We start from the raw sequence: 15,254 nt of genomic DNA on the forward strand, positions 1-15,254 counted from the left end.
AGGGGAGTGGGAGGCAGAGGGGGAGGTGTACAGAGGGCACTGTCCTGGCCGGAGCTCTGAGAGGCCGATCCACAAGCTCTGGTGTCCAGCTCTGGGCTCAGGGCAGGGTGGGATCACATTCTGGGTGGCTGGGGCTGCAGGACTCCAAGGTGAAAGGTCACTCCTGGAAGGGCTTTTCCAGCCGGTTAAAGGTTAACCCGCCCAGAGCCAGAGGCCCAGGCTTCCCCAGCTCACGAGCCCGGGCATCGCACACAAAGGGTGCCTAATAAATGCTGGTCGGGGCCCAGCCCCGGTTCTGGGGGATGGGGTGCGTTGGAGGCGGAGGCAGCTGCGAGGCTCCAGGGCGCCTGGAAGAGACATCTGCAGTCCAGCCGGCCGCCAGGCCAAGCCCTTTCTGTAAAGCACAGAAAGAAAAGGAAATTAAAAGGGAAAAGGGGCAGGCCCTCGGCAGGGGTGGTGGGCATTCCTGTCGCCTCCAGCCGCGGAGCGGGTGGGCGCCCTGCCCCCGGAGGCCAGAAATTCTGGAGAGGGGCCTCCTGACCTCGCCGCCCCGGCCAGCCGGTCTCAGACCACAACATCCCTTCCCCCTAGAGATTCCGGGCACCAGGTGTTAACCCAGGCCGAGAAAGGGTGGGGTGGGGGTCAGACGCCGTGACTTTCTGGAAGAGGAAGCAAACACAATCTAGGGTGCGTGCGTGTGTGTGTGTGTGTGTGTGTGTGTCTCGCGCGCGTGTGTCTTGCGCAGGGGCGTGCCCCCCCGGGTGCCACTGGACCCCCATCACTGCTTTGCCGGGAACGGTGGGGCGGGGGCAGGTTCCGAGGGGCGCCTCGAGGGTGATCGAGGGAACCAACGTCCAAGGCCAGAGGTGGAGGGGGAGGGCCTTGGAGAGACATCTTGGCGAGGCTCAAGAAGGGCAGAGGGCAGGCGCTGCTCAGGCTCCCGCCGCGGCCCGGCAGGGGTTAAGGCTGGAGCCGGGCGAGGGCGAGGGCGGGGGTGCGGGGGGAGGGGCAGGGGTAGGCGGGGGAGGGTCAGGCCCCGCGGCCCCGCGGCCCCGCGATCGGCCCCCGTCCCTCCCGCCGGCCCGATCGCCCGGCGCCGCGCGCGGCCACCCATGCCCTTATAAGGGCGGCCGTCGCCGGGGCAACGAGCGCCCGCCCCCAGCCCGCGGCGCGCGCCCCTGCCCCCGCCCCCGCCCCCCGCCCGCCCCGCGAATGGAACGCTGTGTGTCAAACCGGCCGCAGCGCGAGGCCGGCGCGCGGGGTCGGAGGCGGTGGCGGCGGCGAGAGCGAGGCTCGGGCCCAGGCGCAGGCCCAGGCCAGGCGGGAGCGGCCGCAGCGGGGGCGGCAGCTCCGGAGGCGCCGGCCCCGCGGCCCTGCAGGCCCGCAGCGGCAGTCGCGGGCGCCGGGGGACCCGGGGGGCGCGGCGACCGGCCCCGGCGCGCGCCCGCCGCCCCTCCCCCCCCGGCACGGGCGGCCGCGCAACTTGAGGCCAAACTTTCCCCCCGGCCTCCCGCGCTCGGATGGCGGCCAGCTGAGTTGGCCGCAGCCCCCGGGCGAGCGGCGGCCAGGCCAGAGGGCGCCCCCTGCGCGGCTCGGGCCGGGCCATGGCCCGCGCGCCCCCGCCGGGGCCCCAGGGTGGCGGGACGCGAGTCCTCGGGGCCCCCGGCCCGCGCCTCTAGCGCGCCCCTCCCGGCCCCGGGCCCGGCCCCGCGCACGCGTGGGAAAGTTGGCCTGGAACCGGCCCGACCAGTTCCTCCGGGGCGCGCGGACCGGCCGCAGGAAGTTGCTGCAAAACTTTTCTGGGGGGTGCAGCCCGTGCCCCCCGCGCGCCGCGGCCGGATGCGCGCCGCGTAGGGTCCCCCGGGCTGAGAGGGGTGCCCGGAGGGAAGAGCGCGGAGGGGGCGCCCCGGCCCCGCTGCCCTGGGGCTATGGCCATGGTGACCGGCGGCTGGGGCGGCCCCGGCGGCGACACGAACGGCGTGGACAAGGCGGGCGGCTACCCGCGCGCGGCTGAGGACGACTCGGCCTCGCCCCCCGGTGCCGCCAGCGACGCCGAGCCGGGCGACGAGGAGCGGCCGGGGCTGCAGGTGGACTGCGTGGTGTGCGGGGACAAGTCGAGCGGCAAGCATTACGGCGTCTTCACCTGTGAAGGCTGCAAGAGCTTTTTCAAGCGGAGCATCCGCCGCAACCTCAGCTACACCTGCCGGTGAGCCCCCCATCCGCGCGCCGCCGCGTGCACCGGGCCCCGACCTGGGGCGGGCCTCTGACCCGCTCGGTCACCTTGGGCCTGGCACTGACCTTCCCTGGGCCTCCACTGCCCACTCTGAGATAGGGGCACAGCACCGCTTCCTACATTCCATGGCTGGGATTATGTATACAGTCGGCGCTGCATCGTTGCAGGTTCCCCCCATCAGGTGGTCCCTGGAGGCTTTTGCCCCAGTTACTTGCTCCTCCTTCCTCCCTGCCTTTTCTCTGGGGAGGGGTCATCTCCGCGCTGGGGGGAAGGGGTGCTGTCAGGGGTGGCATCCCGACCCCAGAGCACCCGCTCTCGGGGATCCCGGCACACGGGATGCCCTCAAGGGAATCGAACGTGAAACTTGGACCGTGGAGCTCGCAGCGTCCAGGGGCCATTGTCTGCGGCCGCGCGGATCGATATGGCGCGCCCTTGGGGTCAAATATCACTTCCAAAGTCGCTGTGGCTACCGAGGCGGCAGACGGAGGGAGGCTGGGGTGGCACGGGGCGGCCTTCTTCGCGTGAGGGGCCCAGCGGTGGGGATGGGGGTGGGCGCTGGGCCTGCCCATCCCGGGGAACCCCCCTGGGCTCACTCTGGGCCTTGGGTCACCGGAAATCGCCACTGGAGGGCCGGCAGGGCCACCGGAATTGACTGAAACGTCCCCCTCCCCCAGAGGTGGGTGCAGACCTGGGGCTCCTGGAAAAATCCCTTAAACTTTGGTTGTTTGTGAGATGGGCAGGGTGTGAAACGTTTCCGAGAAGGCGCCCCCGGCTGTCCCAGGTCGGAGACCTTTCTGGCAGGGCGTGGCCTCGGTAGCTGTTCTGGCGGAAGGTCCCCAAGGAAAGCGATCGGGCTTGTGCAGCCCGGAGTTCTTCTCCCACGGTTCGCGCGTGAGCATCCTATCCGTCCGTTTACAAGCCCCTACTCTGCACCCCAGGTACATGCAGGGTCTCGGCAGGGCGGGTCTAGACAGTCTCATCTCCCAGCTGCACAAAATAGAGTCCCAAAGAGAGGTCCAGGTGCCTGCCATCCGTGGCACAGGTAGGGACCCTTCTGAGTTGGGGCTTTGCAGGGGGAACTGTGGGGTTAGGGAGGCGACCGCTGAGTACGGATTGGGGTGTCCCCAGGGTGAACGGCTGATGGAAGGCTTGTTGACTGAGGCCACCAAATAGGGCCCCAGGTACATGAGGGTGGAGTTTGGCCCCAGGTCTTGGGTCAGGGCTGGCCTGGCACGGCCCTGTGTGGCGCGGAGCTGCCTTGCTCCCTCCTCCAGGAGCACAAACTGGGCCACTAGACTTTGGCCTCATTCTTGCTGCTGGAAAACTGCCTGCTCTCTGGTCATATCTTTAGAGAAGGCAAGGAAGGGGGCTCAGGCAATTTTGGGGTTTCAGGGGCTTTCTGAGGGTTGGATCAGGGAGCACCAAGTTTTGGGGGACTTGCTTGGAGCTGGCAGCTTTGAGCTGTGTGAGTTGTGTGACCTGGTGAAGTCACCATTCCATCCTGAGTCTCAGATGGATTTGGCGGGGTCCTGCTGGGGCCCAGCCTGGGTGGTTTGATGCTCGCCCCTCCAGAGAGACCCCAGCTCCAAGCCTAGCACCCAAGAAGCCCCAGTCTGGAGGAGACACAGTGAGACAGATTCCCCAAGCCTGCAACATCTGGGGTCGCAGGGAGAGAGCAGACTCTGCCTGGAGGTCAGAGAGGGCTCCCTAGAGGAGGCTACGGGACATGAGCCTCGAAGCATGGAATTGGCAGTGGAAGAAGGCCACGGGGGCATGCCAGCCAGACAAAACATTTAGTGGCACACTGGCGGAGCTGTGCTGTAAGAGGAGACTGCACAGCCATGGGAGAAGTCAGAGCCAGGTGGGCCTGAAATGCTGGCTGGGGGTAATGGGGAGCCATAGAGGGTGTGTGAGCAAGGGAGGGATCTGATCAAATTGGACTGGTGGCCAGAAGCCCAGGGAGGAGGCTGATTTCGGCCATGGGGTTGGGCAAAAAACCATGTACTCTTTAGGTGGGATAACAGGAGGAACTGTTTCCTTCCTTGGAGGGACGGGTCTGTCCCAATTCCACAGCTGGGCAAGTTGGGACAGAAGGTTCAGGGCCTCTCCTGAGGTCAGGGGCCTCTGAGCCGGGGCCTGCCTGCCTGCCTGCAGGGCTGCCCCAGGCAGGGCTGTTTCCACCCGGCTGCTCTGTATCCTCCCACTGCCCCGCCGCTGGGCTTTGTTCTGGTTCTGCCTGAGCTCCCTCTGCCCTAGAGAGGCCTCTTCCCAGGGGCTCAGCGGCTGGCGCTGCAGGATCCAGGGGGGTGGGGTTGGGGGCAGGCGCAGAGCCTCGTCTTTCCTAAGTCTGCCAATGGCTTCCTGGGCTGGGGCCTGGGTCTCTCTTGACACTGTCCCCACCGTGAACTCCCCTGACCCACGGAGGTATCTGGTGTCCCATTGCCAGGTGAGGAAACCCAGGCTGAGTGGGGCAGTCACCATCTGAGGGGCGGGGCTGGGTGTCTGCAGTTCAGATGCATCTGTTTTTTTTTTTTTTGAGATGAGTCTCTGTCACCCAGGCTGGAGTGCAGTGGCCCGATCTCGGCTCACTGCAACCTCCACCTCCCGGGTTCAAACGATTCTCCTGCCTCAGCCTCCCAAGTAGCTGGGATTACAGGTGCCCGCCACCATACCACGCTAGTTTTTTGTATTTTTAGTAGAGACGGGGTTTCACCATGTTGGCCCGGCTGGTCTCAAACTCCTGATCTCGTGATTCACCCGCCTCAGCCTCCCAAAGTGCTGGGATTACAGGTGTGAGCCACCAAGCCCGGCCCTTTTTTTTTTTTTTTTTTTTTGAGACAGAGTCTCACTCTGTCGCCCAGGCTGGAGTGCAGTGCCTCAATCTTGGCTCACTGCAACCTCCGTCTCCCCAGTTCAAGCGATTCTCCTTCCTCAGCCTCCCAAGTAGCTGGGATTACAGGCATGTGCCACCACGCCCAGCTCATTTTGTATTTTCAGTAGAGATGTGGTTTCACTATGTTGGTCAGGCTGGCCTGGAACTGACCTCAAGCGATCCGCCTGCCTCAGCCTCCCAAAGCATTGGGATTACCGGCGTGAGCCACCGCACCCAGCCGAGATGCATCTGTTTCATTCCTTTAAGTGGCTCTTCAACTCTGTGACTGTCCCTCTGTGTCCTCTGGGTATGTAGCTGGGACCCCAGGGGTAGTAGCTCCAGGTTCAGGCCTTGGAGAACCCCTAGCTCCTGGTGGCAAGAGACCAGGGGTGTCCAAGGGCAGGGCCAAGGGGAGAAATTTCTGGGGACATTTGAAGAATAAGGGCCTGGACCTTCCTGCTTGGGGCTGACCCTGGACGGGGAGCTCACTACCTCTCAGGGTGGGGCCACCTGTCTCGTCCCTGCAAGAGGCAGCAGCATTCACTGAGGGCTGACCAGGAGTATCTCAGGCTTGCTTAGGCGTTGGGTCGTCTTGCCGGAATAGGACTGTAGGTGTGGGGTCTTCAGAACGGAGGACCGGAGTAACTTTACTTATTCCTTCATTAGTATGGGCCTTTTGCGGGTGATAATGCTGCGACCTCGTAGACCATTAGCCCCTGGCCTGACCCCTAGTTAACTCACAAAGCCCAGCTCACTGTCCATGTCCTCTCTGCCTTCACATCATTTTAGAGACAATGACCTTGCTCAGCCTGACAGTGACCAAATAAAATGAAACCCTTTAGGCGTCCATATTTATGCATTTCAACCCTTTTGCTCTGGCTGTACCCTCTCCCTGGGATCAACTCTCTGTGCACCTGGAGAACTCCTATTCATCCTTCAAAACCCAGTGCCAATGTGCCCTCCCTGGGGTGCTCATCTGCTTTTCCACAGACTCCTCTTCATCCGTCGCCACCCATCCGGGTTATCGTGTCTGCTTTGCAGACCTGTAAGCTGAGCTCCGGTTCCCCTTTGGGGCTACCTCCCCCATCTAGAGGGCCCCTCCTAGTATTTCTGAGGGCCAGCCTCCAAAGGCGGCTCAGAGGCTGGTTTGGGGAGAGGACGTAGGGGTCTCAGGGAGCCCTGGTCTCTGTATACTCCAGGTCCAACCGTGACTGCCAGATCGACCAGCACCACCGGAACCAGTGCCAGTACTGCCGTCTCAAGAAGTGCTTCCGGGTGGGCATGAGGAAGGAGGGTGAGTACACGCTGGGGACACGCTGGGCACGATCACAGCAGCTGGGGCCGGGGTGAGCAAACAGCTTCCTCCCTTCTTCCCTCCCTTTCACAGGGGTCTGGGAGCCTCAAGGGGCCGGGGCCAGCGCCTGCTAACCTCATTACCACCAATCCCTTGATCCCGTGGGGTACGGTCTGGCTCCAGGCTGGAGGAATCCAATTAGAATCCGTGGCCCCCTGGTTGCTGCCATGGAGCTGAAAGGCCAGGGACGTCACTACTTGGGCCCATGAGGGACTTTCCCCAGCCCTGTTCTCTTGCAGGAGCTCGCCTCCCCAAGTATCCCCAACCCTGGCCTCAGAGGCGGGTCCCCCGGCCCTGACACCTTGGTGACCTCCTTGTCTCCTAGCCCGGACACCGCTTTCTGAGCAAGGATGTGTGTTTTTTTATTTTATTTGTTTCCTCTCCACCCTTCACCCATGCTTTTTGTTTGCTCAAGGCAGGAACTCTGCCCGATTAAGGCAAAGGGCAGCTTACCCTTTGTCCTGACCCCGGGTGCTGCGAGTCAGAGTGAGGCCCAGCTGCGTCCCTGCTCAGGGGACCTGGGTGGACGTGGGGGCCGCTGGGCCTAGAACTCTGCCAAACCCCCTTAGGATTCAAGTAGAACCCAGAGATTTCCACATGGATTTCTGGGGTTCAGGAATAGAAGCTAGCCTATTGGACAAGATCTCTCTCATGCTGGGTTTCAGGTCCCCCCCGGGGACTGTGCCATGGGCCAGGCTGGCAGTCCTTCCCAATGTCTGACCTGAGCCTCTCCTGCTTTGAAGTTGTTTCTTTTATTTTTTTTTGAGATGGAGTCTCGCTCTGTTGCCCAAGCTGGAGTGTAGTGGCATGATCTTGGTTCACTGTAACCTCCACCTCCTGCATTCTAGAAATTCTTCTGCCTCGGCCTCCCACGTAGCTGGGACTACAGGCACATGCCACCAAGCCCTGGCTAATTTTTTATTTATTTTTGTAGAGATGGGGTTTCACCGTGTTGCCCAGACTGGTCTCAAATTCCTGAGCTCAGGCAATCTACCCGCCTCGGCCTCCCAAAGTGCTGAGATTACAGGCATGAGACACCACGCTGGTCCTCTTTCTCATTTTCTTTTCTTTTCTTTCTTTCTTTTTTTTTTTTTGAGATAACAGTCTCACTCTATCTTCCAGGCTGAAGTGCAGTGGTGTGATTGTAGCTCACTGCAGCCTCAATCTCTTGGTTGAAGTGATTCTCCCACGTCAGCCTCCTGAGTAGCTGGGATTACAGGAGTTCGCCACCATGCTGGGCTAATTTCTTTTTTTTTTTTTTTTTTTGAGACAGAGTTTTGCTCGTTACCCAGGCTGGAGTGCAGTGGCGCGATCTCGGCTCACCACAACCTCCGCCTCCTGGGTTCAGGCAATTCTCCTGCCTCAGCCTCCTGAGTAGCTGGGATTACAGGCACGTGCCACCATGCCCAGCTAGTTTTTTTTTTGTATTAGTAGAGACGGGGTTTCACCATGTTGACCAGGATGGTCTGGATCTCTTGACCTCATGATCCACCCGCCTCGGCCTCCCAAAGTGCTGGGATTACAGGCTTGAGCCACCGCGCCCAGCCTAATTTCTTAATTTTTTGTAGAGATGGGGTCTCTCTATGTTGCCCAGGCTGGTCTCGAACTCCTGGGCTCAAACGATCTTCCCGCCTCAGCTTCCCAAAGTGCTGGGCTTGCAAATGGGAGCCACTGTCTGCATTTTACAGTTGAGGAAACTGAGGCACACATGGGTTGGTGAGGCCATTGGTCAGAGAGCAAGAGAGTTGTCCTTGGGATTTGAACCTGCAGAGTCTGGGAAGAGTGAACAAGAAGTGCAAAGGCCCTGGGGTGGGAACGCGGCCTGGTGAGGGAGTGGAGGTTGCTCACAACCGTTAGCAAAGCGAGGAAGAAGCTCCCTGGAGGACCAAGGAGCTACTTCTGGGCCTGGTCCAGCTTCTCTCCATTTCACAGTTGACTCAGACTCAGGGACCCCTTGGAGCGGGCTTGAACCCAGTACCCTGCTTCTCCGCTCAGCTCCGTTAGCCCCTGGCGTCTGCCCGCATTCCCCTCTCCATTCTCTACACAGTTGACCTGGAGTTCACAGGGGTGATGAGATGGGGCATGCCAACTCATTAAAGCTCATTAATTAGTCTGCTGGCAACCAGCCCAGTCTGCCCTGCCACCCCGGCACAAGCCAGGCAGGCATGTGGCCCTTTTCCGCTTCGTGCCTCAGTTCCCCTTTCTCACCCACCTGGTCACTGCAGACATGTGCTCAGACCAGCAGCAGGGCCTCCCCACTTCACTGCTACTGATGGCGGCTAATGTTTACTGAGGACCTACTGCAGCCCCCCAGGACCTCTCCCTACTGTGGGGCCCTCCCAAACCTTCCCTGAACTGTGGCCTCTGCAGGGACCCAGAGAGACCAACCTGCCCTCAGGGGTTACCATGTGGTGGGGAGGGGATGGAAGGTGGAAAAATGGTCCCCTCTCCATAGCCAAGGGCTGGTGCCGGGTGGGTACTGATTTCTTGCTTTGGGGACCAAGCTGACCACGGTGCCCCAAGTCCTCCGTGGCCCCATCCTCAGCTCTGGGAACCCCATGACTAACAGATTAAGGCTCCAAGCCATGCCCGTCCTTATCCCCAGCAGCTGGGGGGTGTGGGGTGGTGGCTGGACCTGGACGAGGGCTTCTGGCCCCTGACTTTCTAAACAGCCTGGCGCCCATGGGATGGGGTTGGACGTTCTAAGAAAGGCTATGGGCCTGGGGGCTTTGGAGGGGAGGGCCTGAGTGACCCCTTGATGACTTTTGTCTCCCTTCTCCCGTTATTTTCCTTACTTTTCCTGCATTGTCCTTCCCTACCTGACCCCCTCCCCCGCCCCATGTCTCTCTGGGCATCTACATGGCCCCTCATTCCCTCCCCTCTCTTCTGTCTCGCTCCTCTCTCTCTATACCCCTCGCTCCCCTTCCTGTCTCCCCCGTCTCCTGTCCCCACTCCTCTCGGCATTCTGTGTCCCTCCCCCGTTTCCTGCGGTGCCCCCGCCTCCCCTCCCGCCCCCGCCTCCCTCCTGTCCCCGCCTCCCGCAGCGGTGCAGCGCGGCCGCATCCCGCACTCACTCCCGGGCACCGTGGCCGCCTCCTCGGGCAGCCCCCCGGGCTCGGCGCTGGCGGCGGTGGCGGGCGGCGGAGACCTCTTCCCCGGGCAGCCGGTGTCCGAGCTGATCGCGCAGCTGCTGCGCGCCGAGCCCTACCCGGCGGCGGCCGGGCGCTTCGGCGCGGGGGGCGGCGCGGCAGGCGCGGTACTGGGCATCGACAACGTGTGCGAGCTGGCGGCGCGGCTGCTCTTCAGCACCGTGGAGTGGGCGCGCCACGCGCCCTTCTTCCCCGAGCTGCCGGTGGCCGACCAGGTGGCGCTGCTGCGCCTGAGCTGGAGCGAGCTCTTCGTGCTGAACGCGGCGCAGGCGGCGCTGCCCCTGCACACTGCGCCGCTGCTGGCCGCCGCCGGCCTCCACGCCGCGCCCATGGCCGCCGAGCGCGCCGTGGCCTTCATGGACCAGGTGCGCGCCTTCCAGGAGCAGGTGGATAAGCTGGGCCGCCTGCAGGTCGACTCGGCCGAGTACGGCTGCCTCAAGGCCATCGCGCTCTTCACGCCTGGTGAGCCACGCTCCAAAGGGGGCAGTGGGGTGGGGGGACCCAAGGGCGGTTGGGAAGAGGGTGGCCAGGACCCAGACTCCAGCCTCCAGAGCGCCCCGCTCCCCAGCCCTGGCGCCCTGCACACGCTGTGAGCGAGCGGTCGTGGGTGGCCGTAGAGGGGTGATGTAAGCAGTGTGACACTGTGACACCCCCACTCCGTGATCCCAAGACGCTGGGAGAACTCTGAACCCCGGACCCCAGACCCATCTTCCTGTTCCCAGGGTCCCTCAGACCCCTCCTCCCTCACCAAAGGGCCCTTCATGCTTAGTGAGCACTGATAGCACAAAGTTGGGGGGATGTGGGAGGGAAAGTCCTGACCCCTCGCTTCTGGCCCTCTCAGGCCCCCACTGCCTGATTCCCCGGCCCGGGCAACCTCCAGGTAGCCAGGGACGCAGGGATTTAGGTAGGGGCGTGGCTCGGAGGCCCCTCCCATTGAGGGGCGAGGCAGCCCCAGAACCTTCTTAACATAAACATCAACTTTCTAGCAGTGGTAGCCCAACCGTATTCCAGTACCTGGGGGTGCAGCCATCTTTGTTTTTCCACTTTATCTTTTTATTTGTATTTCTGTATTTTGGGACTGGGAACCTAACACGGTTCACTGCAGCCTCGACCTCCAGGGCTGAAGCAATCCTCCCTCCCACCTCAGCCTCCTAAGTAGCTGAGACCACAGGCGTGCACTACTATTCCCGGCTAATTTTTTAAAAGACATTTTCTGTAGCGACAGGGTCTCACCATGTTGCCCAGGCTGGTCTTGAACTCCTGGGCGCAAACAATCCCCCGGCCTCAGCTACCCAAAGTACTAGGGTTATAGGCCTTAGGGTGCTGTGCCTTTACACAGACATCTCTCCCGCCTGACTCCTGGGGAGTTCTTTTCCCTACTGGAAGGCTCTAGATCCCATCAGATGTATCTCTGGGGCTAAGAAGCAGATCCAGGCTACTCTGGGAGGTGGCTTTCATCTGATAAATACGGCCGGCAAGGTTGCTCAGGCCTGCAATCACAGCACTTTGGGAAGCAGAGTTGGGAGAATCGCTTGAGTTCAAGGTAGCAGTGAGCTCTGATTACGCCACTACGTTCGAGTCTGCACAATAGAGTGAGACCACGTCTCAAAAAACAATAAATACGACTTTATTTGTAGTTTTCCCAGAAGATTTTTTCTGGGGTTCCCATCTTCTTGGGTCTCTCTCTAGACACTGCCACATTCTCTCACAGCACAGGCCCTTCTGGGCTCTGTTGTCCTCGTCAAATTCCCTTCCCAGCCCCACCTTCCCTGCAAGCTTCCTTAAAACCTGTCTCCTTGACTGGGCGAGGTGGCTCACACCTAAAATCCCAGCGCTTTGGAAGGCCGAGGTGGAGGGATTGCTTGAGGTCAGGAGTTCAAGACCAGCCTGGCCAACATAGCAAAACCCATCTCTACTAAAAATACAAAAATTAGCTGGGCATGGTGGCACGTGCCTGTAATCCCAGCTACTCAGGAGGCTGAGGCAGGAGAATTGCCTGAACCCAGAGGCAGAGGTTGCAGTGAGCTGAGATTGTGCCACTGCACTTCAGCCTGGGAGACAGAGTGAGACTCCATCTTAAAAAAAAAAATTAGAACCTATCTCCGGGCCAAAGGCATCAGTTGGTCACCAACCACCCTTGAAAGATCACTGCCTGCACCCCGGTGCCCCTGTGGGTAGATGAGACCACCTCACTATCTCTGGAGGAGCGGCTCTGCCTTAGATCCTCCCATTTGCATCTCAAGGTACCATCACCCCCTTCCTGTCTCCTGTTCTTTTTTTTCCCCAGGGTTTTTATGGTGTTAGGTCTTATGTTTAAGGTTTTTTTTTTTTTTTTTTTTTTGAGACAGGGTCTTATTACTCTGTTGCCCAGGCTGTGCTATGATCACGGATCAATGTAGCCTCAAACTCCTGGCCTCAAGAGATCTTCCCGCCTCAGCCTCCTCCCTGAGTAGTTGGGGCTACAGGCACGTCCCATCATACCGAGCTAATTTTTATTTATTTTTTAAAAATTATTATTTTTGAGATGGAGTCTCGCTCTGTTGCCCAGGCTGGAGTGCAATGGTTCTATCATGGCTCACTGCAACCTCCGACTTTCGGGTTCAAGCGATTCTCCTGCCTCAGCTTCTCGAGTAGCTGGGATTACAGGCGCCTGCCACCACGCCTGGCTAAGTTTTGTATTTTTTTAATAGAGATGGGGTTTCACTATGCTGGCCAGGCTGGTCTCGAACTCCCAACCTCAGGCGATCCGCCCGCCTCAGCCTTCCAAAATGCTGGGATTACAGGCATGAGGGTACCTGGCTATTTTTTATTTGTATATTTATTTTGAGACAGGGTCTCCCTCTGTTGCCCAGGCTGGAGTACAGTGGCATGATCCCAGCTCACTGCAGCCTCTGCCTCCCCAGGCTCAAGTGATCCTCCCATCAGCCTCCTGAGTAGCTGGCTACTCTTATTTTTAGTAGAGATGGAGTTTCATCATGTTGGCCAGGCTGATCTTGAACTCCTAAACTCAAGTGATCCACCTGCCTCAGCCTCCTAAAGTGCTGGGATTATAGGCATGAGTTACTGTGCCTGGCCCCAGCTAATTTGTTTTTGTAGAGAAAGGATCTCACTATGTTGCCTGGGCTGGTCTCAAATCCTGGCTTTAGATGATGCTCCTGCCTTGGCTTCCCGCTTGGACTGTGGGTGTGAGCCATCATGCCCGGCCCCTCATTCTTACCACAGTCGCGATTGGTGTCCCCTAGTCACCCCTGTGGGCCCTGTGTTCTCCTGCTGCCTCCCACCCCGTCTGACTTCCCTTTGTTCCCCCAGACGCCTGTGGCCTCTCGGACCCGGCCCACGTGGAGAGTCTGCAGGAGAAGGCACAGGTGGCCCTCACCGAGTACGTGCGGGCGCAGTACCCATCTCAGCCCCAGCGCTTCGGGCGCCTGCTGCTGCGGCTCCCCGCCCTGCGCGCGGTCCCTGCCTCCCTCATCTCCCAGCTGTTCTTCATGCGCCTGGTGGGGAAGACCCCCATCGAGACGCTGATCAGAGACATGCTGCTGTCGGGGAGTACCTTCAACTGGCCCTATGGCTCGGGCCAGTGACCACGACGGGGCCACGTGCGCCGTGGCCAGGCCTGCAGACAGACCTCAAGGGACAGGGAACGCTGAGGCCTCGAGGGGCCTCCTGGGCCCAGGACCCTGGCTTCTCTCCTCAGACTTCTATTTTGTAAAGACTGTGAAATGTTTGTCTTTTCTGTTTTTTAAATGATCATGAAACCAAAAAGAGACTGGTGATCCAGGTCTCAGCCTCGTCCTCCCAGGACCCGTGGCCCGGATGGAGCATGAACTTAGGGGATGGTGGGGGCAGCTTCCCTGGTGTGATGGACAAAGGCCTGGCGTCTGGACCGGAGGGGCCACTCCAGCGGGCAGGGGTAGCTAGCGTGTGCCAGGCCAGATCCTCTGGACGCATAATCTACGTCAAACACTACATGATGACTCAATCAAAGCCAAGAATAAAGACATTTCCTACCTGCCCGGCCTCCCTGATCTTTTTTTTTTTTTTTTTGAGACAGAGTCCTACTCCATCACCCAGGCTGGAGTGCAGTGGCGCAGTTTCAGCTCACTGCAACCTTCGCCTCACAGGTTCAAGCAATTCTCCGGCCTCAGCCTCCCCAGTAGATGAAACTACAGGCACCCACCCCCACACCTGGCTAGTTTTTTTGCATTTTTGGTAGAGATGGGGTTTCACCATGTTGACCACGTTGGTCTTGAACTCCTAACCTCAGGTGATCCGTCCCCACTCAGCCTCCGAAAGTGCAGGGATTACAGGCAGGAGCCACCTTGCCTAGGCTCAGTTATTTTCTTTGGTCAGCACTTAATCTTCTTTTTTTTTTTTTTTGAGATGGAGTTTTGCTCTTTCACCTGAGCTGGAATGCAATAGTGCAATCTTGGCTCACTGCAACCTCTACCTCCTGGGTTCAAGCAATTCTCCTGCCTCAGCCTCCTGAGTAGTTGGCATTACAGGTGCACACCACCACACCCAGCTGATTATTGTACTTTCAGTAGAGATGGGGTTTTGCCATGTTGGCCAAGATGGTCTCGAACTCCTGACAGGTGATCCACCTGCCTCGGCCTCCCAAAGTGTGATAGGCATGAGCCACTGCCCCAGCTCATGGTTTGGATTCCAGTGTCCTTGGGAGAAACTTCTGGGGGCCAGTCCTGTCACATGATCTCAGCCCAACCAATCAGAGCCCACCATTCCCTGGGCCACAGCGATTGGTTTATGATGGGCTTGGGATTCCAAACAGCCAGTGAGATTCTACAGCAGGATTTGGAACTGGGAGGATCTAATTAAAGCAGAGCCAAGGATGGAAGATCAATTTCCCAAGATGCCTTTGGAGTCCGTGGATCAAGCCATACCTGAAACCCTTGGGTGTTTTAAGTTCTATGAACTCACACTTCCCCCTTTTGTGCCTGAGTCAAACTGACATCAATTTTTTTTTCTCACATGGAACTAAAAATCTGTTTCAGGGCCTGGCATGGGTCAAGCACTGGAAGACCCTCCCCCCAGGCCAGGCATATGAACAGTGCCTGAGGTCAGCTGCTGTCCTGAAGTGCCAGGGAGACATGGAGAATGGAGGAATCCGGCTGGGCGCAGTGGCTCATGCCTGTGATCCCAGTACCTGGGGAGGCCAAGGCAGGAGGATCGCTTGAGCCCAGGAGTTTGAGACCAGAGAGAGACCCCATCTCTACAAAAAATAAACAAAATTAACCGGGTGTCATGGTACATGTCTGTGGTCCCAGCTACTCAGGAGGCTGAAGTGGGAAGACTGCTTGAGTCTGAGAGGTGGAGGCTGCAGCGAGCCATGATCACGCCACCGCACTGCGGCCTGGGTGACAGAGTGAGACACAGTCTCAAAAAAAACAGCTGGGCGTGGTGGCTCACGCTTGTAATCCCAGCACTTTGAGAGGCTGAGGCGGGTGGATCACAACGTCAGGAGACCAGCCTGACCAACATGGAGAAACCCCATCTCTATTAAAATACAAAATTAGCCAAGCGTGGTGGCACATACCTGTAATCCCAGCTACTCGGGAGGCTGAGGCAGGAGAATTGCTTAAACCTGGGAGGCGGAGGTTGCGGTGAGCCGAGATCGCGCCATTGCAC

The 15,254-nt window shown here is 59.5% G+C and overlaps 1 protein-coding gene across 2 annotated transcripts; it reads left to right on the plus strand.

Moving 5' to 3' along the window:
• The first annotated feature begins 1,928 nt into the window (after positions 1-1,928).
• Positions 1,929-13,622, plus strand: NR2F6 (nuclear receptor subfamily 2 group F member 6). Of its 2 annotated transcripts, XM_064381663.1 has the most exons (5): positions 1,929-1,965; positions 2,047-2,206; positions 6,305-6,399; positions 9,504-10,070; positions 12,918-13,622. In XM_064381663.1, the coding sequence occupies exons 1-5, from the start codon at positions 1,929-1,931 to the stop codon at positions 13,190-13,192; spliced, it is 1,134 nt and encodes a 377-aa protein (XP_064237733.1). In that variant the 3' UTR covers positions 13,193-13,622. The 2 variants fall into 2 exon arrangements, with proteins under 2 accessions (XP_064237733.1, XP_021524848.2); XM_021669173.2 differs by having other exon boundaries at positions 1,929-2,206.
• Positions 13,623-15,254: the final 1,632 nt, after the last annotated feature.

This window comes from Aotus nancymaae, unplaced genomic scaffold, assembly GCF_030222135.1.
Source record: "Aotus nancymaae isolate 86718 unplaced genomic scaffold, 86718_ANA_hifiasm-v0.15.2.pri h1tg000028l, whole genome shotgun sequence".
Lineage (NCBI taxonomy): Eukaryota > Metazoa > Chordata > Mammalia > Primates > Aotidae > Aotus > Aotus nancymaae.